General features: G+C 31.6%; 1 protein-coding gene across 1 annotated transcript in view; it reads left to right on the top strand.

The window, feature by feature from the left end:
• ROBO2 (roundabout guidance receptor 2) overlaps window positions 1-27,648 on the top strand; it is a 372,890-nt gene that overhangs the window by 276,229 nt on the left and 69,013 nt on the right. Inside the window, 10 exon segments of the mRNA XM_032220136.1 lie at window positions 1,513-1,684; window positions 6,405-6,610; window positions 10,258-10,339; window positions 11,414-11,579; window positions 12,308-12,474; window positions 14,506-14,627; window positions 23,294-23,360; window positions 23,363-23,466; window positions 23,468-23,525; window positions 26,446-26,570. Of these exon segments, the coding sequence (XP_032076027.1) occupies window positions 1,513-1,684; window positions 6,405-6,610; window positions 10,258-10,339; window positions 11,414-11,579; window positions 12,308-12,474; window positions 14,506-14,627; window positions 23,294-23,360; window positions 23,363-23,466; window positions 23,468-23,525; window positions 26,446-26,570 (1,269 nt within the window).

Genomic DNA, 27,648 nt, shown 5'->3' with positions numbered 1-27,648 from the left:
AAAAATTGATACCTCAGTTGTTTATAATCAAACCTTGAAACATAGTTCAATGTGATTCATTATTCCCACGTGTTGTTTTCTTAATTGAGCTTCGGTAAAGCAACAGAGGTTAACCAGGTTAATGTTTCCACTTATAAAAATGTCTGGTCTTTGTAGGGAGACATCAACCTTTTAAATGTTTAAAAGTCCTGTCATTGCATTTTATCATGAATATCAAAGGCATGTTACTTCCATTTTGCCTAAATTGAATAATAAATTATAATATTTTTTCAAAAAATTTGAGTACCTAGTTGTCATTCAATTTTACATTTCCTATCTCAAAAAGAAAGAATAAAGAAAAAGAAAACACAATTGTCTTCAATAATCATGATCATATTATGATCGTGTGGCTTTCCGCTATTTATATTAGCTTAATAATATATTTTTAAGGCAGGGGTTCCCAACGCCCAGTCCATGGACCAGTCCCATCTTTAGGATGAAGGCAGCACACAAAACTATGCCCTCTCTGGTCCGTAGAAAAACCTCTCTCCATGTAACCCGTCCCTTGTGCCCTGTTTTAAGAAATTCTTATCTTGGACTGGTTCTTTTTACTCTTTTACTAACTGTTGTCAACTGGATAGGAGATGTAATAACTATCCCTGGATTTTTCATGATGGCAGTTTGTATAACTCTTTGTATTTAGTAGCTATTTCATTTTTAATCATATTCCATAAAATGCAGCAAACTTATACTAAAGAATATGTATATTTTATTTTCTGTTTGATTGCAGAAATATATTTTCATACTCCTGAATAAGTGAACCACGTTCTTTGCAATATTGTATTTAGATAACTGATTCTGTTGTTAACTGGATCCCCACATTCACTAAATCATACCATAGATGCGGTTTGAGGGGTTGGAACATGTTATTATGATTTGTTATTAGAAAAAATATTCATTATTTATGAAGTCCATGTGAAAACATAGTCAACATTTACAATTTTAGCTCTTACATTCAGCATTACCATTTAATAACATATAGAATTTACTATAGGGCAGTCTCCTGAAAAATCATAACAATGTCCCACTAATATCAGATTATTTAAATACACATGGGCAAATAATATAATTTTCTTTTTAGAAATATAGTATCTTCTGACAAAAGTACATATGTAATTACTTGTTTTTCTAAAATTATTAAAATGATTTCTAAAATTATGTTGTGTTTGGGAACTTTAAGAAAACCATTTTAAATGTCCTAAAAAAAAACAATAGCCTAAATACTATCCAAATTACAAAATCTAGCTCAATATTTTATCAGTAAGGAAAATCATATTTTACAAATAAAACTCTGCATCTATCATATTAAAAATTATATAAAGAAATTCCAATTAAAAATTGTACCAACTTACCTCAGAGGAAGTGTAAGTGATATGTACATAACAATGTGCCCATTGTGAAGAACGCTGCTGTTACTTAGAAAATCATTAGTGTTTCAGCTTTTGAACTAAATGATCTGCATTACCTCTACAGAATCTTCTATTTCCGAATCAGCCTCTCCAGCCTAATGCCAGGTATTCTGTGTCACCAACTGGGGATCTTACTATCACAAATATTCAGCGGGCTGATGCAGGCTATTACATCTGTCAAGCACTCACAGTTGCTGGAAGTATCTTAGCAAAAGCTCAGTTGGAAGTTACAGATGGTAAGAAATAACCTTCATGATGTATTGTTATTGTTGTTATATATTGCTTTATATATGTTTATGATCCCAAATCATGAATTGTTGTAGATATAAACAATTATTTGGATTGACCAAAAGACAGGATGGTTTAAATAAGAAGTTATCAAATCAAGGATAATTGAAACCAAATACCCTGTTCACTCATTCACCCACTCTGACAAATGTTAAGATAAGTGGAGATTCTTTAGAACATTTCATATGCAGATAATTAATTATTTCCTAATGGTATTTATTTTTGATAGCTACTGAAAGTATTTAATTACTGGAAGAACTAAACTAAAGAAGTGATCCCCATATTATATAATTCTAAATCTGCATGTAGCTTTAGTCCAAAGTAAAATCCTATATGTAGTCAATTGTTACAGGAAATATACATATACATCCAGATATACATGTCCTATGACAAAGGGTAGAAATTATTTTGGACACAATGAATTATACCAAATGAATTGATTCTTAGTCTTGAAGGTACTTTTCAGAAACAGCATAAAATCTCTTTCATAACAATAACTGTCAGCTAAGAAGCAGAAATTTTTACATAATGTAATGAGTATAATAATAGGTAAGTTGTTGATTAGCATCTGCCTCATTTAGTGACCAAAGTTATGACCATGCTAAAAAAACCAAACACCCAGTTTAGCAGCTATGTAGTTATGTCCATTCCAGCATCTCTCTCCTGTTGCTTATTTGCACCATACCAAAATGTTTTAAAGAGAAAGAGAAGCAAACCCAGTTCTACTGAAGGAAGTAGCAAAAAAACAAACAAAGGAAAACTGGAGTAAAATCATAAGTTGTAGTCATGTAATTTTCACTTTTGCTTAACAACCAAGTGCCTGGTACCGGTAGTAGTCACTGAATGAGAACTATCTCTATATAAAATAATATTCTATACATAATATAATAATTAACATCTAAATTGTCTGAATCTATCCCTGGTGTCCTATATCATGGCTAATTAAACTTTCACTGTTCATAGAACATTCATGAATAATAATCCCACACATTTATGCTAAGAAATATAAAAAGGTAAAATTGGAAACTCCACATATGCCTTAGGTTTTTATATCTGTATTGTGGACTTTGAATAAACCTAAGTTAAAAAGTTGTATCTAAATATGATAAATAATGAAACCCACATTTTTATGGCACTGTTGATGCTGTAGGAAATCCCAACAGCCCACTGTATATTATGTGTAAGGTGATACATGACCTCCTTTTTATTCTGAAAACTATAACTTACAACCAGAAAAATGAAGTTAACTTCATTCACTTTCCTACAGGCTGACAAGCAGTAGTTGCAAGTTATTAGTTGCAAGACCTAGATATTAAGGTAAAATCAGATTTTTCCTATTTTTCCTATTAAAATTAATAGGGATAGATCCATTTTAGGAGCTGAATTTCTGGTCCTTTACTTAAAGTAGAAATATAAATAGTTAACACACTTCCTTTTATAGCACTTTGCATTACAATATTGTTAAGTCATTTTAAACGTTATATTATAATTTCTGGTGAGGAATTTTTTAAAAAGTTATGGTTAATTCTTGAAATCAAAACTTTAGTGAAAGAAGATTGAGGCATTTATCTAGATAAGGCAATTTAAAAAGTATATAATTATGAATCACTCTATGGGATATTTGAGAATCTGCAGTTTAAGTGTAAAAGTCATTGAGCTGCATTTAGCATAGTTGTCAAACATTTTGATAAATTATCTTTATAGTGTATTGTATAATATTTTATTTTATATGTTTATAAAAAAATTTGGAAGAGCGTTCTTTATTTTAATTTTTTTCAAAAAGTTTTTATTTTGTCATTAATATTAAAATAATTCAATGCAAAATTGATTAGTATTTCTGGGAATTCTGAGCCATCTGTTTTTGCAATCTTATTAAATACCTATTTGGCAGACTGCAGAGGTTTTACTATTAAAATGTTGTGTTAAAGATTTTGTTTCATAAGTTCTGTAGATACTCAGATGTTTCATTAAAAATAGCAAGGCTAATTTCAAAACATCTGGTTTTTCATAAGCAGATATTCATCAAGATTTATAGGTAAAACTTCAACAGCATTTTCTGGTGGAATGAATCAGGGCTTTCTTTTCTCAAAATACTATAATGCCTGACTAAAAAGATCTTATTGTTATATTTTTAAAAGTATGCAGCTAAATCCTGAATTTTAAAGTTAACTATAGCTATGTTCCCACTTTAAATATTGCCTTTTTCATTCTTTAGGACAAAATTTTGATACAGTTCATTTTTATATGAAGATTACATAGACATTTATGTAATGGAAGAGCAGTATTTTTAAAATATGTCCCTATGTTTCTGTCGTAATATTTCATTCACTGATAAGTAGTTCAGCTGTAATTAAAATAAACAGTACATTCAGTTATTGGTCAAAAGGACGTGACATGTTAATGTTTGCAAATGGTACTGGAAGAAAGCTTAAATGCAATAGGATGTGAACAGGGTAAATCAAATTAGACACATGAGTTATTAGAATTTTATTATATTGTAGGATTTATTTCTGAGAAACACAAACAATAATCTATCAACTTCTATTTATGTATTTGTTAAATTTATATGCCGATTGATTCGCAGCATGTTAAATGTTAAAAACAAATTTAAAATAAAAATCCCACCTAGGTTAGTTACTCTTGCCACCTTTTATCTTTTTTATTTTCTTTTATTTATTTATTTGATTTCTATAGCCATCTACAATCACTTTTTAAAGATGGATTTATTTTAAAATACTATATAAAGAATTTCATATAAAGATTACATTTCATTTAGCTTTTCTATCTACTGGAATTTTATAGAGCTACTAGAAAAAATGTAAAATAAAATAATTTTATAGAAAAGTTTTGTTAATTTGTCAAAACAAATCAATAATTAAAGATACAGCAATCTGTACCAATGTCTGAGCACGGTTTACAAAACTTTAAATAGTTTCAAAATTTGTATAAAATGTCTATGAAGTATGTTTCTTTTCCTACTCCATCAGGGAAACATTAAAAAACCCCTAAAATACATGTATTTTCCCCCTTGTTTGTTTTTGTATAAATATATACAATACATGAACTGCCATATTAAATGCTTGAACTCATTTTGAAAGTAATTGCTTATATAAGATAAATAAAGGAACTTGTGGCTTTGTCTTAAAGAGTAGCAAATACATTGCTTAAAGAGTAGCAAATATTAAAGAGTAGCAAGTACAAAGAGTACATTGACAAGTCATAGTGATAAGATTATCACATTCCACAAATTTATTAATATTCAATTATATTTATACAACTATAATAAATTTTAGGGTTGTTACATTTCAACAAGACTCAGCTGTTCATTTGGAAAGGGTTTATGTGTTATTTTATTGTTTTAATCAAAAAACTGATATATTTAATCATTACTAAATATCAATTAAAATAATACCATTTTCTATATGTTTTTGAACAATGACTGTGTTGATCGTCTTCTACAATAATTAGTTTTGTTTTCTTCTTTTTTTCTGAGTAACATTCACAATAATAATAAATTACAATTATAAAAACAATCAACAATCTTGCAATATTTTTTTATAAAAATACCTTGCAAGATATATGAAATAGCTCAGTTTCAAAATGAATAATAAGTAGTCTTACATGTCTAAATCATAAAAATTTTAATACTGTCTTTTAAGGATATAAATACATTTTACAACCTTGTTCAAAGACATTTTCTGAAAACCATACCCTTAATGATGGCTTGTATTCATTTTAATAAATAGTTTATTAGTTTCTCAATATATCCATTAATCCAGAAGGCTATGAATATGAAAAACGTTCCTGACATTCCCAAGAAATGTACATTGTACATTCAGAAATATTCTGGAAGTAATTTCACGGATAATATTCCTCATGTATGTATAGGTCACTTTGGAGCTAACCATATTTTTACAAAGTCACAAAATATGTATTCATTTGTATTTATATTTTTCCTTGATTTACTGCAAAAAGATTTTTAATATCAAAAATGATATGTTGCAGAATCCTAATTGTAGAACTACTAATGGAATTTAGATTGCTTTTTAAAAATTTGCTTTCATTATTTTGCAATATATTTTTATGCTATTAGGATTTTGATACAAATTCTATAAACAGGATTTGTAACGTTAATTGAAACTGTTTTCTTTTTTATTTTATTCCTTCATTTTATATTATACAAGATATGTAATTGTACAACTTAATGAACAGTTGTTGAAGGGGATTACTTAATTCAATAAACAACACAGTAATAAACAAATTCAATAAACAACACAGTAATAAACAAATTCAATAAACAACACAGTAATAAACAACATAAATATATTACTTCTTTAGAAAACTTTTTTTCTTTTTCTGTGCCTTTGAATCATTGTTGACTAGTTCCTGCAGTTTTCTTGGCAAGATTTTGGAATTGGTTTTCCATTGTCTTCTTCTGGTGGCTGAGAGGGTGTGACTAGCCGAAGGTCACTCAACTGACTTTGTGTCTAAGGTGGTATTAGAGTGCACAATCTTCCAGTTTCTTGTCTACTGCTTTTACTACAACAAACTCACTCTTAGCAACTACTAATATGATTTTCTAGAAAATGTTTTTCAAAATAGTGGCATCTGAGTCTGAATACTAGAGGATATCTACTAATATATGCACATATATATATTTAAATTCAGTTTTAACAGATAGGCCTCCACCCATCATTCTCCAGGGACCTGTAAACCAGACATTGTCAGTAGATGGAACAGCTTTACTGAAGTGCAAAGCTACTGGTGACCCAATGCCTGTTATCAGCTGGCTAAAAGAAGGATTTACTTTTCTTGGCAGAGATCCAAGGACATTTATGCAAGATCAAGGAACTTTGCAAATTAAACCTTTACGGGTGAGTATATGTTGTAACAACATATTTACCTTTCTGAAATCAGAGAGTAATAGTTAAATGAGAGCTGCTTAATTATTTATTGATTATACATTACATGTAGAAGTTTAGGCATTCTGGGTTAATAAAATCCCTTAATGAACAGAAGCTAACACAATTTCTGAAATATTTATTCCAATTTAAATGCCTAGTTACTCTGTCTGTGTAGTTCTTTATGTGCTCCAAGTAAGAAAAACTGTGCATATGGCTATTGCAGAGTTTTGGACAATTTTGCTATTAAATCAGTGCTCCTCCTTTTCCTCCTAATCTCTTATGCCTTCCTTTCTTTTTCTTTAAGTGAAGTTCTTAGTAAGGTTTTACAAAATGGAATTTCTAGGGCTATTGTGGAATTAGCCAGGTTAAAAAAATCTATAGGGAACAAATACTCTGTCTCACAAACTTTCAGGTTATGATTTTGTTATATTTACTTTCGACAGCCGTGTTATCCTCTAAGCAGTGTTCTAACTAGCAATTTTAACTGTTAAGTAAAGTAAATAGTTACTTAGTATGTTGAAATCAAGGCAATAGTTTAAAAAGTAAGAGAAATCTTCAATGGAACTGATCAAATTTTGTTTATACCTGCACAGCAGAAGTTTAATACAGATGATTTGATGAAAAATATAGCTGACACTGAAATAGTTATTCACAAATCCAGTATAACCAAAGTAAGTGTTGGCTATAGAACAATGATTTGCACAGAAGAGTTGACAACATAAAAACCACTGTCCAACTTTATCACAAAAATGATTTTCTAAACTATTCAAAAGAAAATCTTGACTCTGAAATATGGTGGAGCAAAATTTGGACAACGTGAAACAAAAACTGAACTCTGGCCACATCTTTTAAAAAAGGAAAGAAACATTTTGAAATAAAAAGAGCAAAGCATTTGCCGAAAAGAACACTGCCAACCATTAAATACACTGATGTCTCTGGTATGTGTTAATAAACTGTAACAGCCAGCTGTATAGGAAGTATTTTCAAGGGATAGGTTTGTTAAATGTATCTAGAAATGTGTTCAACAGAATTTTAACTCGACATATATGCAAGATGACGATCAGCAAAATTTGGTAGTGCCATTTATGCTATCCTCACAGAGAGAAAATGTGACAAGGTGAAACATTTGAATCATGAAATTTTTGCATATTTGTGGAATTAAAGTTGATTGCTAAATAAAATAGGAATTTTGTAATATGGAGCATATCATGCATGAAAATAAAGATAATGCTTACCAAATAATTCATAATTGAGCCAAGAGTAATCCAGGAATATGTGATGATTCTTTTGTTTTTTAATACATTAAAATAAAAATATGTTAGGACAGTTTCTGTTGATGCTAAAGGCATATGCTCTTGGAGACTTCAAAGTATGCTTATTTGAGAATTAGATGATATTTTGTGTTGTTTATAGAGAACTTATTCCTACCAAATATTAAATTAATGATATAATTTAATGGAGCATATAAATCTGAATATTAATTAATCAATACCATAATATTTGTGACTGACAGGGGAAATGGTGTGAACAATTACTACATACTCATAAATTATGAAATATTAAAGCATAGACTAATTTGTGTACTTTAAAATAGTTATTAAGTAAATAAAAGGGGGAATTAAAATGTGATCTGATAAATGTGTTAAACTGAATCTTGTCTGCTGTAGAAGTTGAATATCAAAAGAAATAAAAATGGTTGTTTATTAGTTTGAGTTTGTCCACTTTGTTACTACAAAAATAAGTATTGCAGAAGAAACATAAAGGTAAATGGGAAGAAGGAATTTAAGTGTGCATAATAAAACAAGTAGAGATGGGATCAATAATGGGTGGGTGATGAATAAAGTGGACCAACTAGAAAAGAGAGTAACAATATATGAAAAGGAACTTACATTTATAGCTCAGAAAGACAAAGATATGAATCATAAGATAAACATTTGAAAGAAGAGAGGCATGAAAAACCAAATGCAGCAAATGTGAATCAATAAATGAACACAGTAGGAGCAATTATTGAGAACTATGAAATGGTATACAGAGAACTATGAAATGGTATAAATTAACTTGAGTTATACACTATTTTATTAAGCATTACTATTTCTTTTCTATTTTGTATATCAAAACTTACCTCAAATGTGGTAAATTGGTGAAAATACAGATTTTTACATTATATTTTGCTATAATGAAATAGCACCTATATTTTAAATATGAACTTTAAGTAAAAGATTTTTAATATTTCAATATAATATTTACAATAAATTTATGCTACTCAAATATAATATATATTTCAATATGATTTCAATATATTTCCTTGAACTCTTTAGTAATATTGGATTAGATATAAACGAATCAAGCAACTGAGTAGCAACAATTAAACAACAAATCAATAACAGCACATGTGATCTAAATATAAACGCAGCATTGTGTCATCTCCCCCCCCCCTTCGAGTTGTAAGCCGCCCTGAGTCCTCCCAGGGAAAAGGGCGGCATATAAATAAACTCTCAATCAATCTCAATCAATCTTCTTCTACATATACATGTGGCAACTTTTGCAGTATTAGCTCCATTATTATAGAACTGAAAAGCCTTCAGAGAGAAGCCAAATAGTTTCCTTGCTAGAATAATGCTGTTACTTGCCACTTTTTATTTTGAAGGAATAAATAAAAATATTAGATTAAACTTTGAAAATAGGTGAACATTATTAACACTAATAATTAATATATGGATTAATCATAGGAATTATAAATGACTTATTCAAGGTGGAACAGAAACAAATTAGAATATGCTTCAAAAGATAACTATTCTAAGGACTGATTTATTTGATTAGCAGAACTCTTATCATACTTAGACCAGTCAATGAAAGAATGATGAATTTGTTGTTTCTCTGGTCTATTCAACAAATTGAGAACATTTTTTGTATAAAGATAATAGGATTAAATTCAAAGTTATAGGGAAGATAATTTAACAAATGTATATTATTGCAGTTTAGGATAAATATATCATACATATTCTGTTTAATTGGTATTGTGTGAATTGTTATACTGTTTATAATTTACATCGAAGGCATACACTGAGGAATATGCTATATACCGTATGCCCCAGTTGCAACTTCAGCTGAGATGACCTATATTTGCTTAAATAATCATGTATAAAAGCAATTATATAATTCAGAAATACAATTATTTGAATAAGCAATTTGCTCTCACACAGTTAAAAGGAAATGAATGTGTGTGTTATATGGACCTAGATTAACAATGTACTTGAATAGTCATGGTTTCCCAACAATTAGCAAGCACATGTAGATGTCTACACTTTTACTGATCTTTCTTAATTATATTTATTTCAAAAAATTATTATATTATTTCCCTTTAAAATTGTAACTTTAAGCTAGTGATAGTAGTTATGTGGGACATAACTTGGGATGGAAATGTGAAAATGTGTCAAATAAAATTAAGGAATTATTTAAAATTACTTAATGAAATGCATAATTATTTTTTGTGAAATATTGTATTCCACTTTATAATAATTCTGAATCATGCTACCCTCTTAGTTCACAAAAATATTTAAAAGATTAAATGAATATTTCAAGCAAACGATTGGTATTTCTTATTTCCATGTCTTTAGATATCTGACATGGGCACATACACTTGTGTTGCCACAAGTTCAAGTGGGGAAACATCTTGGAGTGCTGTGTTGGATGTTACAGGTAAGTTATATCTACATAATACAGAAAACCAAAACAAAAATGTATTACAATTAAATCAGGATATTCAATACATTATCATTGATTCTTATTAACGTTTTTTGTTAAGTGCAAAATTTAATATTGCACAAGTCTTCTACACATATAATGAAACTTTCCCATTTTCTACTCCCCCTCTAGCTTTCTAGCTTCAAGACCCAGTGGTAGAAGCTATTGTATTGGCAAAAGTTAATTCAGAACTCCATAGACAGCTCAGCAAGCTAAAAGCACTGTCTATAATAGCCATTGTGGCCCTTCAGTATATTGTCCCTCCTAAAAATTGTATGCACAGAAGGAAATATTAAGTCCAGAGACAATGGTGTCCATAACAGACCAAAGTGACATCAACATAGCAATATATGGGATTATGTCATCACTCCCAAAGATGCAGTTATATATTAATATCACAATATCTAATGCAAATGCGTAAGTCACTGAATTTATTTCACATCATCACACACATGTAAAATCATTTTGCAGTATAAGCTAATGCATCCATATTTTTTTTCATTTTGGGGACGTTTGAAGGAGATGGTTTAAGGACAAAATGCTTCATGTTCAGTAGAACATAAAAAGTCTATCCTCTAATCAGTTCCATTTCCTATTATGAATAGTTGATGCTTTCCCCTTTAAGATCTACCCAATGAACAGGAAAACATGGATCAAAAAAGTTAGACCCATCCATCTAAGTGCTGTTTTAATCCTGATATCCCCAGACAAGCATAGAAGGAAAAATATAGTTTTAAACATGTTTTCTACTCCTAATTTAGCTGACACTCTCATTATATGAGAAAAACGTTCCTATAAACAGAAGTAGTTGGAATAGCTTTTTCTTTTTCTCTTGTTTCACTTGTTACTATATTGAATGATAATGAAATGAAATGATAAAATGTATTATACCTGCAAATTACTTATTTTAATATGTTGTGCATCTGTTTAAAGCATTTATAACTACAAAATTATTTAAAATAGATATTTTAATCATCCTTTAGTAAACAACTATAAACAGGTAAAATATAATCAATTTTCATCCTGTAGAATTTGGGGGAGCAGCAGTTAGCAAAAATTATGATTTAAATGATCTTCCTGGACCACCATCCAAGCCTCAGGTCACTGATGTCACTAAGAACAGTGTCACCTTGTCTTGGCAGCCAGGCACACCTGGGAACTTACCAACAAGTGCATATATCATTGAAGCTTTTAGGTAGGTTAAAACGTATTGCTGCTATGATCCTTTGCATTTTGAACAAAATTCATTCCAAAGTTTTAGTTAATGTCAGAAATTTAAAATCATGGGTGCTTTTAATGTAATGAAATTATATTTTGTTTTACATAGTTTTAAAATGTTTCAAACATTTGATATAAACTTTTCATATGCATTTATAAGGGTAAAACTATAAAAATCTTTAAAATGTATTTTATCAACATGTTGATAAGGGATGAAGAACAAAAAGGGGACTTAGTGTAACAATTTTTCAGTATTCTTTGCCAGTATCAATCAAATCTATTGTTGGATTATAGCACTGACACCTCAATAATCACTTATCTTTTTTTATTCTTTTAAATTTATTTATTGATGATGTGGACTGAGTATAGAGAGAGCTATCTCCTGTTTACCTAACCTTTTTGTGTTACCGGATAAGATCTACCAAGATGGACTTTTCTATGATTGAAGGACCAGATTAGAGAGAGGTCATCATGAAGCAATCAATCTATCTGGTCACTAAGAGTTGACAACAATGTGATCTACATAATTAATCATATATTAGGAGTTTTGTGCTTTTAATTGATTTAGAATCTATCATAGTTTCTGTGGGTCTTGCTAGCACTATATGATGTCTTTATTTGCCTTTAACAGCAGATAGAAACAAATCCTTGACCATTGTTTTAAGGTATGTGATTTTAGCTATAGTATTCCAATTTTCATTTCAGCCAGTTGGTGAGCAATAGTTGGCAAACAGTGGCTAATCATGTTAGAACAATTCCTTACACTGTGAGAGGACTCCGTCCAAATACCATATACCTGTTTATGGTGAGAGCTATCAATTCACAAGGATTGAGTGATCCCAGCACCATGTCAGATCCTGTCCGAACACAAGGTAACTGGAATTTATTTCTCAGGCAGCCTATTTGAAGTTGAATATAATATAAAATGCTTATGCAAATGCAGAAATATTATATGTGAATGTATACCCCTGGAGTGTATATGGAATATGTGTACACAGTAGTGCATACAGATACAGATACCAGAGTTGGAAGGGACCTTATAGGTCATCTAGTCCAACCCCCCCCCGCCCAAGCAGACCCTACACAATTTTGGCAGACCAGTCTCTTCTTGATGAGTGATGAAGCTCCCACAACTTCTGAAGACAAGCTGTTCCATTGGTTGATTGTTCATACTGTCAGAAAATTCCTCATTTCTAGGTTGAATCTTTCCTTGTTCAGTTTCCATCCATTATTCCTTGTTTGGCCTTCAGGTGCTTTGTAAAATAGCTTGACCCCCTCTTCTCTGTGACAGCCCCTCAAATATTGGAACACTGCTATCATGTCTCTCCTGGTCTGTCTCTTCACTAGACTAGCCATTTCCAGTTCCTGCAACCGTTCATTGTATGTTTTAGCCTCCAGTCCCCTAATCATCTTGGTTGCTCTTTTCTGCACTCTTTCTAGAGTCTCAACATCTTTTTTATAGTGTGGTGGCAAAAACTGGATGCAATACTCTAGCTCTGGTCTTACTAAGGCTTTATATATATATGATCACCGAATGAGTGATCCTAAAATATAAAACTTGAAAAAGAAGGAACATACAGGTGAAAAAAAATGTAAAAAATTAAATAAAAAAGCAACTTACTTAGGCAAGGCATGATTTGCTGCTCCCAGATCAGGAGGGGAGAATCATGTGCCTCCTTTGCATACGGAATTTTTCACCTTTTAACCCTTGCTTAACTCTTAAAAGGCGAAAAATTCCTTATGCAAAGATGGCCCATAGTTATCTCGCCTCCCCCTACAGTTAGCACTAAGCAGACTCAGAGTCACTGTGACTTGGAGTCTGGCAGCAACAACCTTGGCCTTTTTAATTATTTTAAAAATTCTTTTCTTTTCCTCATGAGACTGGTGAGGCCCTGCCTCCCCTGACTGCACGTCCCTGTCTAAAACCATATAGCAACCACCTGGATAGCACTACTACCAATAATCATTGGGTAAAATATTTATGCTATGTTTATGTGCAGAATATTGTTACAGGAACACAAGGACTTTATGCAATGGTTGCATAACATGTGTGTACAAATTCAGTTTCCATAACTGAATAATAACTAATCAATTATAGAAATTAACAAGTACCTGGAGACCCACATTTGCATATAATTTGAGATCCTTATATTGTTATACAGTTATATATTGAACTGCTTTAAACTTATCAAATTTGATACTCAATGCATACTGATGTGAAAATTTTGCTCTGGTACTCATAGTTTGCTTGATATTCATGCACAAGCTAGAATTTGTCAATATCAGCTGTCCTGTGACTCTACATTATTCTAATGGGAACAATTGTTTGGTACTCATCGTTTTTGGTACTCAAATTAATGATAAATTCCAAAGTACCACTGTATTTAGAGGCTAGAAATGTCTCACAACATCTTAGAAAAAGCTGGCTATCTGGACACTATTCGGTAAGGATTCAGGTCTTCTTATGGGATTCAGGTTGCATTGATCACACTCTAAGATTACCTGTTTTAGAACTTAGGTTGAACTCATGACATTTATAAGGCCTCTTGGTGGCTTTCAAAATGTTCACAATAGTATCTGGCTGACTGCCTGCAGGGAGTAAGGTTTGAAGGCATTCTTTTATAGTGATGTGGCTGCTGTTTCGTCAGTCGACATTTCAATACTATTTGAAAAATATATGTGTAGTAGGTATTAAAATAAATTTACTGCCACTATATAAATCCATGTGTTCTATCTAGACCAGAATCCAATCCCACTACTACATTGTATGACAATAAACTAATTTCAGTAAAATCATTTAAGAGAAGGTTATTATGCTTTCAATCATCATAATAAATTGATTTAATTGACTCTCCTTAGTAAGATAATAACTTATTGATGCACACCAATATGTTTGACCTGGCAGATATGTCCACCAGCACAAGGAGTGGATCACAGACAAGTCCAAAAAGAGCTCGGTGATGTAATTGTGCGACTACATAATCCTGTTGTGCTTACCCCTACAACAATTCAAGTGACCTGGACGGTAAGACATTCGAAAAATGTATAGTAAAATGCCTGATTGTTCTTAATATTTTCCTTATTCTAATCAGTAATTGAAATGGTACTGTGATATTTTTATATTTACTTTATTTACAATTAAACTCTATGGGTTTTCTCTTGACTGGAAGTCTGTTTTATGGTCTTGAATGTTATTTATTCTCTGAGAATTCATTTTATTTTTAGACAGTTGATTTGGTAAATGGCAGAAAATACCACTCCCACTTTCTTTTCTCTTTTACTTTATGTCCTTGGAAATCATCTGAGATATATATATATATATATATATATATATAGATAGATGATAGATAGATAGATAGATAGATAGATAGATAGATAGATAGATAGATAGATACCAAGATACCCAGGAATCATTTCATAACTGTGGAAAACAAAAAACAAATCTTATTTAATCCTATTTTTTAAAAACATTTCTTCTTACACAGAAATTTTGCTATTTTATTTATTCATATTCAGTCTTTAGATCTTAGCTATACTCAGTTTATTTTTTTATATGATTTTGATACAGGAAACAAAAAACCAGGTTTTTAAAAAAAATTATATTCTTTTTTTCCCCTCCTCCTCTTCCTGGACCTCTTATAAATTGAATCATCTAGACTCCTCCTAACTAGGTTTGATGCTAAGATACATATATAAGGCAGTTTTTTTCTGCTTGTAGATGACCTGTGGTGGATCTTGAATGTGATACTGTATCATTGACTTGTTGACAGCCTTCAATTCTATCATATAATATATTTCTGGACCTTATTACAGGCTTGGGAATTGAGAGCCCTGTTCCTTCAGGGCATTTCCAGTCAATGTTGGTGGGAGAGAGCAGTCTAATCCTTGACCCCTATTTTTCAAGAGGTCTGTCTTCTCTTTTCTTTAATATATACACAAAGCCACAAGGAAAGGTCATTTGTTGACACGAGGTTGTACATATCTGATTTTGAATACACAAATGAAGTTCTGTTCCAATGTTTGGACGCAGTGTTAGTCTGAATGAGAAATAATAGGCTTTGGCTCAATCCTACCAAAATCAAGTAATTGTGGGTTTTGCATTCCATTGGAGAGATTTCATCCTTTAGTCTGAATGAGGTTGCACTATTACATTTGGATTCAGTATACAATACAAGAGGAGCATGATGGCCCAGTGGTTAAAGACAACTGGAAAGGAGCATCTGCACCCTAGGATATCTGCCCATCTCATATGCTTTAACAGGAATATTCAAGACCCAAGCTCATATTTAAGACCCAAGCGCTATACGAAGGTCTGCATTCTCATTTGTCCCAGCTGCTGCCCACCTAGCAGTTCCAAAGCATGCAAATGTGAGCAGATAAATAGGTACCACTTCAATGGGAAGGTAACAGGGTTCTATGCACCCCAGTATATTGGCCACATGACCAAGTTAGTGTCTTTGGACAATGCTGGCTCCCTCGGCTAAGAAACTGAGATGAGCAGTGCCCCTAGAGTTGGACACAACTAGATAGGGGAAACCTTTACATTTACCTTTATATAATTTAGGGATCTTTTGGGACATATAACTCCTTCTGAGACAGCAGGTGGCAGCCATTGCAGGGTGTGTTTGCACAATTTCATTTTAGAACTCGATTGAACCCAGTATATTTTAATGCTGGCCATCATTTTATTGTTTTTTGTAACTAGATTTAATGTTGTGGTTTTCTTTGGTGTTTTGAACTTATCTTATTTTAATTTAATATAAGGATATTGCATGTTAGTTAGACCCTGGCATGACATCTTTTCTTATGTTGTTAGACAGATTAATAAGAGACCTAGCATAGTTTTAATGGGTTCCATTTGTTTATTGTGCTTTTGTATTTATATCATTTTGTTTACCCAGAATTGTAGTAGTTAAGATGGTTGATCATCTAAATTTGCAAAATTAATTAATTATGATGACACCTATAACTTGGCAGATATAAGACAATTGGTAAACTGATTTCTAGGGTTCTTACTGCAGCACATTTTATCATTTGCTGCAAGTGTTAGTTTCAGTGAATTGGTAAGCAGATTGTTTTTAGATATATTTCAAGTATACTATATTTAACTGAAAGAAATACAATACTTGGGTTTCAAGAAATAATTTATTCTTTCTTTATAACTTCATCCTTTGATAGAGTAACAAATTCTTAGAAAAGCAGTTATAACTGAGATCAATTTTCCACTACAACCTCTATTCAATAAAATGTAATGATAGTTATATTTTCATGCTGGGCATCGTTAGTGATGCTTTTTGGCTGTCTTGTATGCTTCATCCTTTTGTCAGTTTGTCAGAAACAATACATGAAATAAAAAATACACATTTTATATGTGTCTGACTGGCATATCTTGGACAGTATATACTGCTACATCAATTTGTTTTACAAAAAATTTAATAACATTATTAATTCATTGAGGACAGAAATGGGTAGCCACAATTATAAAATTTGCAAGCTGGCTTAAGAATAATTTTGTTCCATCTGCCTTTAAGCTATGCAAAGCCAACATTCTGAAAACATTGCTTTATGGAACTCTGTTATGTATTATAAGAAGATTCAATCTTTCATTGCATACAGTCAAAATTTCTTTAAAAAGAACACTGTGTATCCCTCACTCAGCCTTCAATGTTTAACGTGATTAGTTTTGGGATGCATCTCTTTACATGATATACCTGAATCCATTCTGAGAGGTCAAATAGATCAAGATCTGGTATATGGTGGTTCATCAATATCAGCTTCAATAAAAACTTAACAGAATTGTATTATAGTAGAATCATCCCTTTACCCAAGTTCTGTTTTTTTTTTCTCTTTAAGAGCATGCATGTTCCATATAGGGATGGTTTTTTCCCCCTCTGGCTTAAATCAATGTGTTACCCATCAGGGCAACAACTTCTATCTCTCATCTAGAAATTGCATATGTTAAAATGAAGAGGTAGAATTTGATGCAAACTTTCCACTATAATTCATGAAGCAAGTTACTAGCATTTTTAATCCTGTCAGAAAAAGGAGATCACTGATTTACTTTTAAATAATAAATTTAAAATAATAAATTTACTGTTACATTTATTATTTTTAGATTTATCAAAGTTAATAGTGAAATTTCTACTTGTACTTTTGTTTTTAGTTCTCTCCACTCCTCACCCCCACCCCCAGTCTCTATGACATATATACAGTTCATCACATATTCTTTTCTTCCTATCCTGATAATCACCCAGGCTTTTTCTATCATCTAGCTATCATCTAAATACTTACTTACATGAGATATGAAAAAGAACAAAAAACAAAGCTGTATATTATACCATTTATATAGTATAAATTTATATTTATACCAGCACTATTCACTATACCTTTCCATGCTTTTCTTCTCCCTTTTCTTATAAAGCATGCTTGACTTCATAAACTACTTAAAATTTACCCTTTGGTTTTATTAAGAGCAAAACTTTCTATTTCTAAGTATATCATCAGTTCCAACCAAATCTTACCTATACCAAGAGCTGTGGTGAACTTTCACCTATTTGCAGTACTTTTTCTCATCATTAGCACAGCATTTTACTTAGAAATCTATTGCTATGAGTTTATTGTGTTTTTAAAATAAATATGTTTGACTACACTTAGCTTTATTTTTGCTCTGTGAGCCAAAGTTCTTTCTGATTTTTCATTGAGTGATTTAATGAGCCTAGTAATACAATGTTTCCATATTTCACTCCTTTAAACAGCATGCAATTATTTAACTAGCCATTAAATTTTGGTTTCCAATCTCTACAAAATTCATTTTAAAGCTCTGAAATATTTTTACCATTTTTTCTGAGGTCTATTCTTCTCATGACCACACTCTAGGTACTTCAAACTGTGATCTCAAAAACAATTTTATTCTGTTGACACTATTTGCACAACCATTTGTAATTCACTTAAAATATTCTTGTTTCATTTTTATAGTGCTCTTAGTAGACAAGAAGGATTATATGAACTATGCCATCCTATGCCTTTATTTGTAAATGCTCAAGATTCATGATAATACAGTTGTAGATGTTGTTTGCAGTAATTCTTGTCTCTACATATATAAATGGGAAGGAATATCAATAGATGTGATACATTTTGAAGGTTGTTCTGTTGCCAGGATTCTGACAACTCAAAGAGAGTGTGGTATATGAGCAGATGGTCCTGTCATCATAGATTTATTTGCTTTCTCACAGTAGTGAGTCATCAATAATCACACTTCTTTATATTTTGTGGGACATAATTACAAACCACTCTGTGCTTTAGGGGGCCTACCATTCTGTTGGCAGTTTTGCAATGTTCCTACATCTCCTGAAGATTTAAAGCCTATTTCTTCTATAAGGGCTTGAATTTTTATTTATTTGTTTATTTATTTCTAGAGGGCAGAATCTATTGTTTCTATTTGTTTCTCTCCTCCATTGGCTTTGGAAGTTTGTACAGACAGTTCTATTTGTAATGGCTCTTTTTTAATCAGGTTAACTGCTGTCTTGTTTCATCAGCCAAACTGTGACCACTTGCTGCTCCAATTCTTTGAGTTTTGATTCAAATACATGTCTAATTATTGTTTGGTTGGTACAGAAAACTGCAGGTAATCATGGCAGGATACTTTCAATTAAACCTCAGTTTTATTTCTTTATATACCACTGGTAGAAAAGCTTATATTTATCTTGTTTCTTTCTCAGATTCTTAGTATAATATATCAAATTAGATTATGTGGTAGGGTTTTTTTTTACATTTCTATGGCAAATTATATTGGCAAACACCTCTTTAGTTAGTAGAATAACTTTAATTACTCATTGTAATTTATACAGTTTCAAAAATGTTTGTCTCTGTATATGAAAACTGTTGGGCTTATCATTTCATGTACAAAAGGCTACTCAATTAATGATCATTGTTTCCCAAAACTTAGCTCTTTAAGAAGCAAGCCAGATATACTTTTAATCATACTACTATATTTCCCAGCTGTAAATTTGTATCTCTCTTTATGCACAAATAAATATAGTAGGCATAAATACTCTGGAACTAATAATTTACATTGCTCTATTATAACACAGGAAGGCTTCATAATTTCAAACTTTCATGGATTACCTAAATACTATGTAGGTAAAAGGTAACTCTTATTATTCTGTCATTGATGTTAATACCTCTATTGCAATATAAAGTGAAGAGGAATTGAGCTTTATAATAACTGCCAGGTTCATAGATTCTTATGTCCATTAAACATTTAATTAATGAAACTCAAATGTGTATAAAAACAATTTGTCCTGATTTACAGACTCTTTCATTTGAAAGCAGCTGCTTAATGTTCTTCTGAAAAACACAGCTTGATTCTTTCAGTATTAACAAGCTATTATTGTGAATTATGTCCTCCTTTCAAGGCATAAATTTACTTAAAGTGTATCTAGAGAAGTTTATAAAATGCAAACTTAATTTGTAACATATGCTGTAAGGTTTTTAACAAAGGCAGTTTTGTTTAAATGCATTTATGCCTAGATCTCATAAATCTGGTTTTAGTTTTGTTTTTGTGTTTTTCCTGTCATAAGAACTTGATTCTTCACTGAAAAAGTTAATGAAGAGTATAAAGAGATTTTAGTAGGTAACTGATATTGGAAAGATGATTTAACTCTAACCCCGGGCTTATTCTTGATATTGCCCCAAACAATATAACAGTAAATAAATAAGTAAAAAAGCTTTAATAAACTCAGCAATCTGTGACGAATGAAAAATACTTTATTTTGTGGAAAATATGATTTATAAAACAGAATTTAAAAGTCCATCATGTGCCTACAGATAGTCTGGATGTGACTTACATAATTCTGATTAATAATTACACAAATAATTTCATTGTTCCTTGAATTCATAGTAACATTATTGCAAACACCTCTGTAACCTACTTTAATAACTTCTTAATAATAAAAGAGAACATGATTGTGGCTTTAATCCATTACATGTGGCAGTTCAGTTCTTTATTGAAGTGTCTAAATATGATAAGTATGGGTGATGTATTTCAAAACCAGCTGAGGAAATGTTGGGCAGAAGGCACAAATTGAGCCATAAACACTCTTGGACGTAGCTATCTTTCTCCCCTCACTTCATTTTCAATCACAATAAAGATAGCATTAGTGGGTTCTTTTTCTTATTTCTTTTTTTTTCTTTCATGTTATTCTCCATTTATTCTTTACCTTTTCACAATTGATTTCCAATTCTGTTTCCTTCAAGATCTTCAAACTTGTAGCCATGCCAGCTATTGTTTTTGTTCAGGACTACTGCTTAAGGCACCCTGCTAGAAACCAGGAAACTCTGAATTCTAATCACTCCTTAGGCATGAATGCAAGCTGAATGATCTTGGGCCAGTCCCTCTTTCTCAGTCCAACCCACCTCCCAGGGTTATTGATATAGGGAAAATATGTATGTTCACCATCTTTAGTTATTTATTATAAAGGCAAGATAAAATATGTAAATTTAAAAATACATTAAACAGCATTTGTACAATCAGGTTTTTGCCTCCAGGCTCCCTTTTGGGAGAAAGCATTGCTGACTCAAAAGTGACCACAGGTCTGTCTACTGTTTCTTATCTAACCAATTTGCTCCCTCACCATTTGTTAATTAGCTGCAGATTATCGCTCTAAATGGTGTTAAATATTAATAGTATTAGTATCGTATTAGTATACTTTTGTAATCCTTTATGAAAACTGAACTTTCAAAACTGATAGCCCTGATTAATCCACTATCTGCAGGACATTCTCTTGACGCTTTATAGTAGATGTGGGGTGGGGGGAAGCAACGATTATACCTTTGAAACATTTATCTTAACCTCATTCCCAACAGATTTGGCAATAGTATAGGTTTATGATTTTGTCTACACACACAAAATTTATAAGTAATTATCCCAACAAAGTACACTAGTATAGTTCAGCTTGAGGATGACTTACTTCTACCAGATGTTAATTCTGCTGGAAAGATAAGAGAGACTTCTTAATGGCCAACACCATGCTCACTGCTCTCAATCCTGGTCAGCATTATTTAGCAGCCTTGACATCCACTTTATCCTCTCATTCAAATTTAAAATTTTATTTTCATCAGTAAACTTTATATTGGTCTATATGCATGGCTATATTCTTCCTTCAAGATGCCAAAATATGGAACTTTTCATTTTTAATGTTGTCACTCAGCTAGATTTTTATTCATATAAATCCTTTTAATTCCATTGATTGATTAGCTTGTGACTTTTTATTTCTAGATACCATAAATATTATATTTACTATATAAAAATATTATTCCACTACATAAGATTAGTATAGTTCTTAAAAGATTTACCATATTAGTTTTGAAAGCATAATTATAAATTTTAATGATCTTATCAAATATTCATCTTTTACAAATATTTTATTACTTCTGCTCTTATTATTCCCATAATGGCATTGATTGCTTACACTTTCTTGTCATATTTTCTTCCCTCTAACAAAATTAAATGTAAATGTACACACACAAACACACACACTCACACTTCTGACAGAATTGTAGCTTTTCCTTCGTAATATTGGATTTCATAGTCATATCACAATATATTTGGGGCCTTTTGAAAGTACCTGCCAAACGCTGTCAAGCAACTGTACTTTAACATGGGAGGGTCTATTGCATTAGAAAAAAAGACAGTTTGACTCATACCAGAAATGAATGCAAGTTATGATCAGCATCAATACAGCATCACATCCACCTTTGTACTGACCACAATCTTTTCTTTCTTTGTGATCAGAGAGGTTGTCTGAACCTTTTTGTATGTATAAGTTTCCTTTAAAAATTTATTCTATTTCCAGATTTCACTCTAGCATAAATATCAGTATGATTCTAATGACTCATTGACTGCACTTCTTTTAAATGTGATCTGAAATATAATTTTGCAGTATGTGCCATTATTACCCATGATACATTTGGGGTAATGCTCATGAGTTTAAGTAGTGATTTTGACATTTTTTCCTTTTCTAATTTTCTAGCTCTCATTGAGATTCGTGTTATGTTCTAAAACTATGGTGTTAAAATGATTGTCTTTGTCTCAATGTTGTCTGGTTTTCTTTATTCATTATTTCATAGTTCCCAATGTCCTATTATAGATATAGTCTATAAGTAATTTATTACCTAAGCACAAGCTGGTATGCCTTTTGGAAGAGAGATTTCCCCCCTGGAAAGATAAGCTTTATATTATATGTATGAAAAAATGGTTTGCTTGCCTGAAATTCTGGGGACTTAATGATCCCATTGATGATTTGTGAATTCAGTGACTCACCTTTTCAATGACTCACCATCTTTTCTCATATGTGCTTATTCTGGCAGTACAGTTCAGACTTTTGAGGGTAGTGAAATGTGGGTAAGCCACATGCAGTAGAGGCACATTACTTACACACACACACATACACACCACACACACCAGTTATAAAACATTCCTAGTTGCATTTTTCCTGTTGATCATGCACAAGAAGGTTGATCATATTTATGATCATTTGGAGATCATAGTTATGAGAAAGCAACCACTTTTTTTAATAAGGAACCTGAAAGAAGTACATTATATGGTTAAAACACAGTATGAATGACAGCTCAAACTGAGTTAAATTTTTTCTTCCACTTATGGTAGGACCATTTCTGTTAATTTTATTTCAGGTTGATCGCCAGTCACAGTTCATTCAGGGTTATAGAGTTATGTATCGACAGACATCAGGACTGACTTCCCTTCTGCATGGCAGACTGTGGAAATCAATGTTCCCACAGAACGGAGTGCTATCCTTATCAATTTGAAAAAGGGGGTTACCTATGATATCAAAGTTCGTCCATATTGTCAATGAATTTCAAGGGATGGATAGTGAATCAAAATCTGTACGTACTACTGAAGAAGGTAAGAAAATAGAAAAGAATAATCATAAGTTTGCAATTATTGAGTGTTCTATGGCTAATGTGGCATAAAGTTTTACACACAAGCAAAAACAATATTTTCTTCATAGTGTGTAGCTACAATAGACAAAGCAGTCACTGATAACTTTGTGAGTATATTAAAAGAGAACTGTATTTGGTTTTACACTTCAGCAACTTCTCAGTACCTATTTGCTGGTCCTTTTTTAAATTAAAAGCCTAGGATAGTTGATTTGAGAGAATACATATTTTTCCGAGTGTCACATCTTCCATTTGATCCCAGGAAAGTAAAATAAAACAAACAAGCAGCTTAATTATAACAGTCAAAGGGGTAGACTGACCCAGACTGGATCGTGCAACATTAGACCTGGGACAGGTATAATTGCCTTCATTCAAGGTAGATAAAGTTCCTTATGAAGAGAAGCTTCAGTTATTCATATAAGAAATTAACATACATGATTAAACAGTCATTATGAAAAGTGTGGATAATATTAAAGTTTATTGTGTTCCTTTCACATAATAGTACAATAAGAATTAACAATAGAATCAGGATTGTATTAAAAATATTTCTTATATATTTGTATTATCTTGCGAGTTTTAGTGGTACAAATATGATAATGACCACTATATGCTTAATATTGTTTTAAAATGAAGTATAGATCTATTCTAAAATAAGTGTATCTGGCAGTAGTTTATTCCTAGTTAATTTTGGATAGTGATAAATATTCTTTACTTCTTGAAGACATTACCTCAAAATTATAACCGTAGAAATAACTATATAAAGGTTTGGGCATATATGGTTATTTTTACCTTCCTCATCTGTTCTTTGGCAACCTAACACTGGTAAGTGTTAAGGATATTCTGTGTTTAATTTACTGAAAAGATACTTTTTTTTTACTAATGATATTGTGTGAAGAAATAGCAGAGGGTAGAATAATACTGCTCCATAGTTATTTACAGAATAATTGTTTAGTTTGTCACAAAAACTATCAGTGTCTTTCTTTTCTTTTATAAATATTGGTTTGTCTACTTTTAGTTTTTTTTCCTTGCTTTTCTGCTTTGTCCAACTGTCAAGTGCCTCTCTTTATTATTTTTTTCTAAGTTGTTCTATCTTGGCTGCCTTTTTTATAAGAAAGTGGTCACTTAACTCTTTGCTTACATTTTACAAGAACAAACAGATTTCTTTATCATCACAAAATCTGTAACTACTGTATCAGCTGTAATATCTGGATAAAGTAGCTTCAATGCTAATTCTTAAAAGAAAAGATGTCTTTGTAATCCCGATGAAATCTGTATGTCAGAGTACAAATAGATTCTAATCAGAATGACTTCCAGGTTAGGACCTATTTGACCACATACACATTCTCTGTGTATCAGGCATACTTAATGTTGGGGTTCCAAGTAACACCCCTCGACATCGTACACAAGAAGCAGAGAAAAATATAACTTAATAATGATCAAACAATTGAAGACACTAATGTTTTAAATGTGTATTTATTTTCTTCTATTTGCTGTATGAGCGCTTACATTAAAAATAAAAACAACAGGTTTTTTTATTATTCTAAATCTGTATGTTTATTGAAGAGTTGGTCCATTTTTATTGTAACTGCTATTTTCCAGATGAGTAAAGTGGGTAATCTCACATCATTCTAGAGCAAAGCCTTTGCAGTCTGTAGCTGTTGTGATATTAATATAACCTTCAGCCACTCTGCTTCTGGGTGTCTCCTCATACCACAAAAGACTATAACAAATTGTACTGTCAACAGTTAAATGTCAGGTGGTGGTGGTGGTTTTTTAAACAAAAGCTTACACTATATCTATTTGCATAGGAGCCTATTTATAGACTTACATGTTTTTAAAAGAAACCTTTGTTAATTTTTTTAAAAAATTATTTAATTATATTTGTAATTATCTTCAATTTATATTTTCAGGCAAAACTCCAAGATTGTGTGGTTTATTTTTCAGGAAAAAAGAACAGTCTTTTTATAAACATCTCATTTTATATTATTCCCCATGTGTTTTTTGGAAGTACTTTAATATAAATGTTGAATAACAATTTTGGAGATATTCAATGAAATTCTTACTATTTTAGTACTAGAATGTACATTTCTGTCACAAAACAGATACCTCAAAATGCTCCCCCATTCCAAGTAAACCAAATTTTAGAATAAAATGCTTCCTCTGAAGCCTATCCTGGCTAATGATTTTAAAACAATTGGCTTCTGGCCCTGTGAAAATGACAAAGGAATTCTGTTTTGTTCCATCTAAAAAAGATAATAGTGATTTGGCCTTTTCATATCTGGGGAAAGTAGTTGAGCAATGGAATAATTGACCTGACAAGAAGTAGTCATGATAAAACCTACAAACCAGTAGCAAGGGAAATGAGAAAAAAGTTTTCAAATGATGTTTTTCATTGAAGTTTATTAATAACTGCAACACCTGCCAGCAAAGTATTTTAATTTACACTGAGATAACTGTTATAGGTATTACTTGTGGGTGAATACAAACAAGGATGCAAATCACATTAGCTAATATGATTTGTATTTCTGTGTCTGTATCTTAATCAACTACTGTGTTTGGATAGCAGGTATGGTTAATCTTTTGTCCCAAAGTTATTCGGTATTCTTTGACTATAAGGCATGCAATTTGGGGTTCTTTTATTTTTATTTCACTATTTGAGTTTTATTCTAAACATCTGTTTTGTACTTCTGCAAATCTTCACATTCTACCAAGCCTATGCAGCTGGTTTCTTTTCAGGTACATAGAGAGCCATACATCATTCTGAACTTAGAGTAACAAGTCTTTCAATAGTTCTCGGCAAGTGCATAGCTTTAAGTTAGTTATTTTAACACCAGTGGTGTACCTATTACCATATCTCTCCCCCATTATTTGTTCCTTTTTTATAGCCCCTAGTGCCCCTCCACAATCTGTTACGTTTCTGACTGTTGGAAACCACAATAGTACCAGTATCAGTATTTCCTGGGATCCACCTCCTCCAGATCACCAAAATGGAATCATTCAAGAATATAAGGTGAGACTAAACTGCAAGATAAAAAGAACACCTAATGTTGTCCATTATTTCTTCAAGTAATAACAAAGCAAACAACAACAACAACCACATGTTTTTCCTGCTTCTTAGTACTGGAAATGTTGCCTACACAGTTAAATAAGAAATGAAGGCTATAAATAGAAAAACAACATCTTTTGGAGAATCTCTTATTTTATGGTATCCTATTATACAACTGTGCTATTTATAGTATAGGTTGAGAAATAAACTATAATGTTCCAGTGACCACGAGGAGTTCTAAATAATCTGTCCATCCTTATTAACAAAAGAAAGCAATAATCCTTGGGTTAAACCAGGGATTTGTACTTTTTGATAAATTTAGAGAACCCGAGAGTGTCTTTTGCTATTTATCCCTCCCATGTACTTTCTGCCTATGCATCAGCTTCAGTCCACTTACTGTTTCCTGGCATACCCAACAGTACATGTTCAAATATATTAAATACATTTAATGGCAGCACATTAGCTTTAGTGAACGAAGGGTAATAATCACCCCCTCATATATCTGTGTGTGTGTGTGTGTGTGTGTGTGTGTGTGTGTGTGTGTGTTTGGGAGGGGGTACCTTTGAGTCAGTGTTGACTCGTGGCAACTGCAGGATTATTTAAAGTTTTTGGGAAATGGTTTCCCCACTGCATCCTTTCTAGGGTTGAGAGAGAAACTGGCCAAGATCTCCCAGAAGAAAGATATAAATGGGTATCATCAGTGTGATTTAAACAGAATTACAACATGATTTTGTAATTGTTTTGATTAAAAAAGATGAGTTTTGCCTCTATCAATTCCCCCCCAAAAATTTTTGAGATTAATCCCTTTATAATTTGTATTATGTGTTACTTTAGGGTATGTATAGAACATATCTACCTCCCAAAGGAGCCAGGTAGAGTATGGTGGGCAGCCCTTGAGTAGAAGGAGACATATGAAATGATACCCTACCTACTTCATTAGAATTTACAATCTAAACGAATCATACACATATTACAGATTTGCCAGAAACCATATTAAAGTAGATATAGGATATAAATGGTTTATATAAATCGTTTTAATTAT

Source organism: Thamnophis elegans, chromosome 6, assembly GCF_009769535.1.
Source record: "Thamnophis elegans isolate rThaEle1 chromosome 6, rThaEle1.pri, whole genome shotgun sequence".
NCBI classification, from domain to species: Eukaryota; Metazoa; Chordata; class Lepidosauria; order Squamata; family Colubridae; genus Thamnophis; species Thamnophis elegans.
The sequence above is the reverse complement of the archived record's forward strand: the minus strand, read 5'-3'. Positions and strand labels throughout refer to the sequence as shown.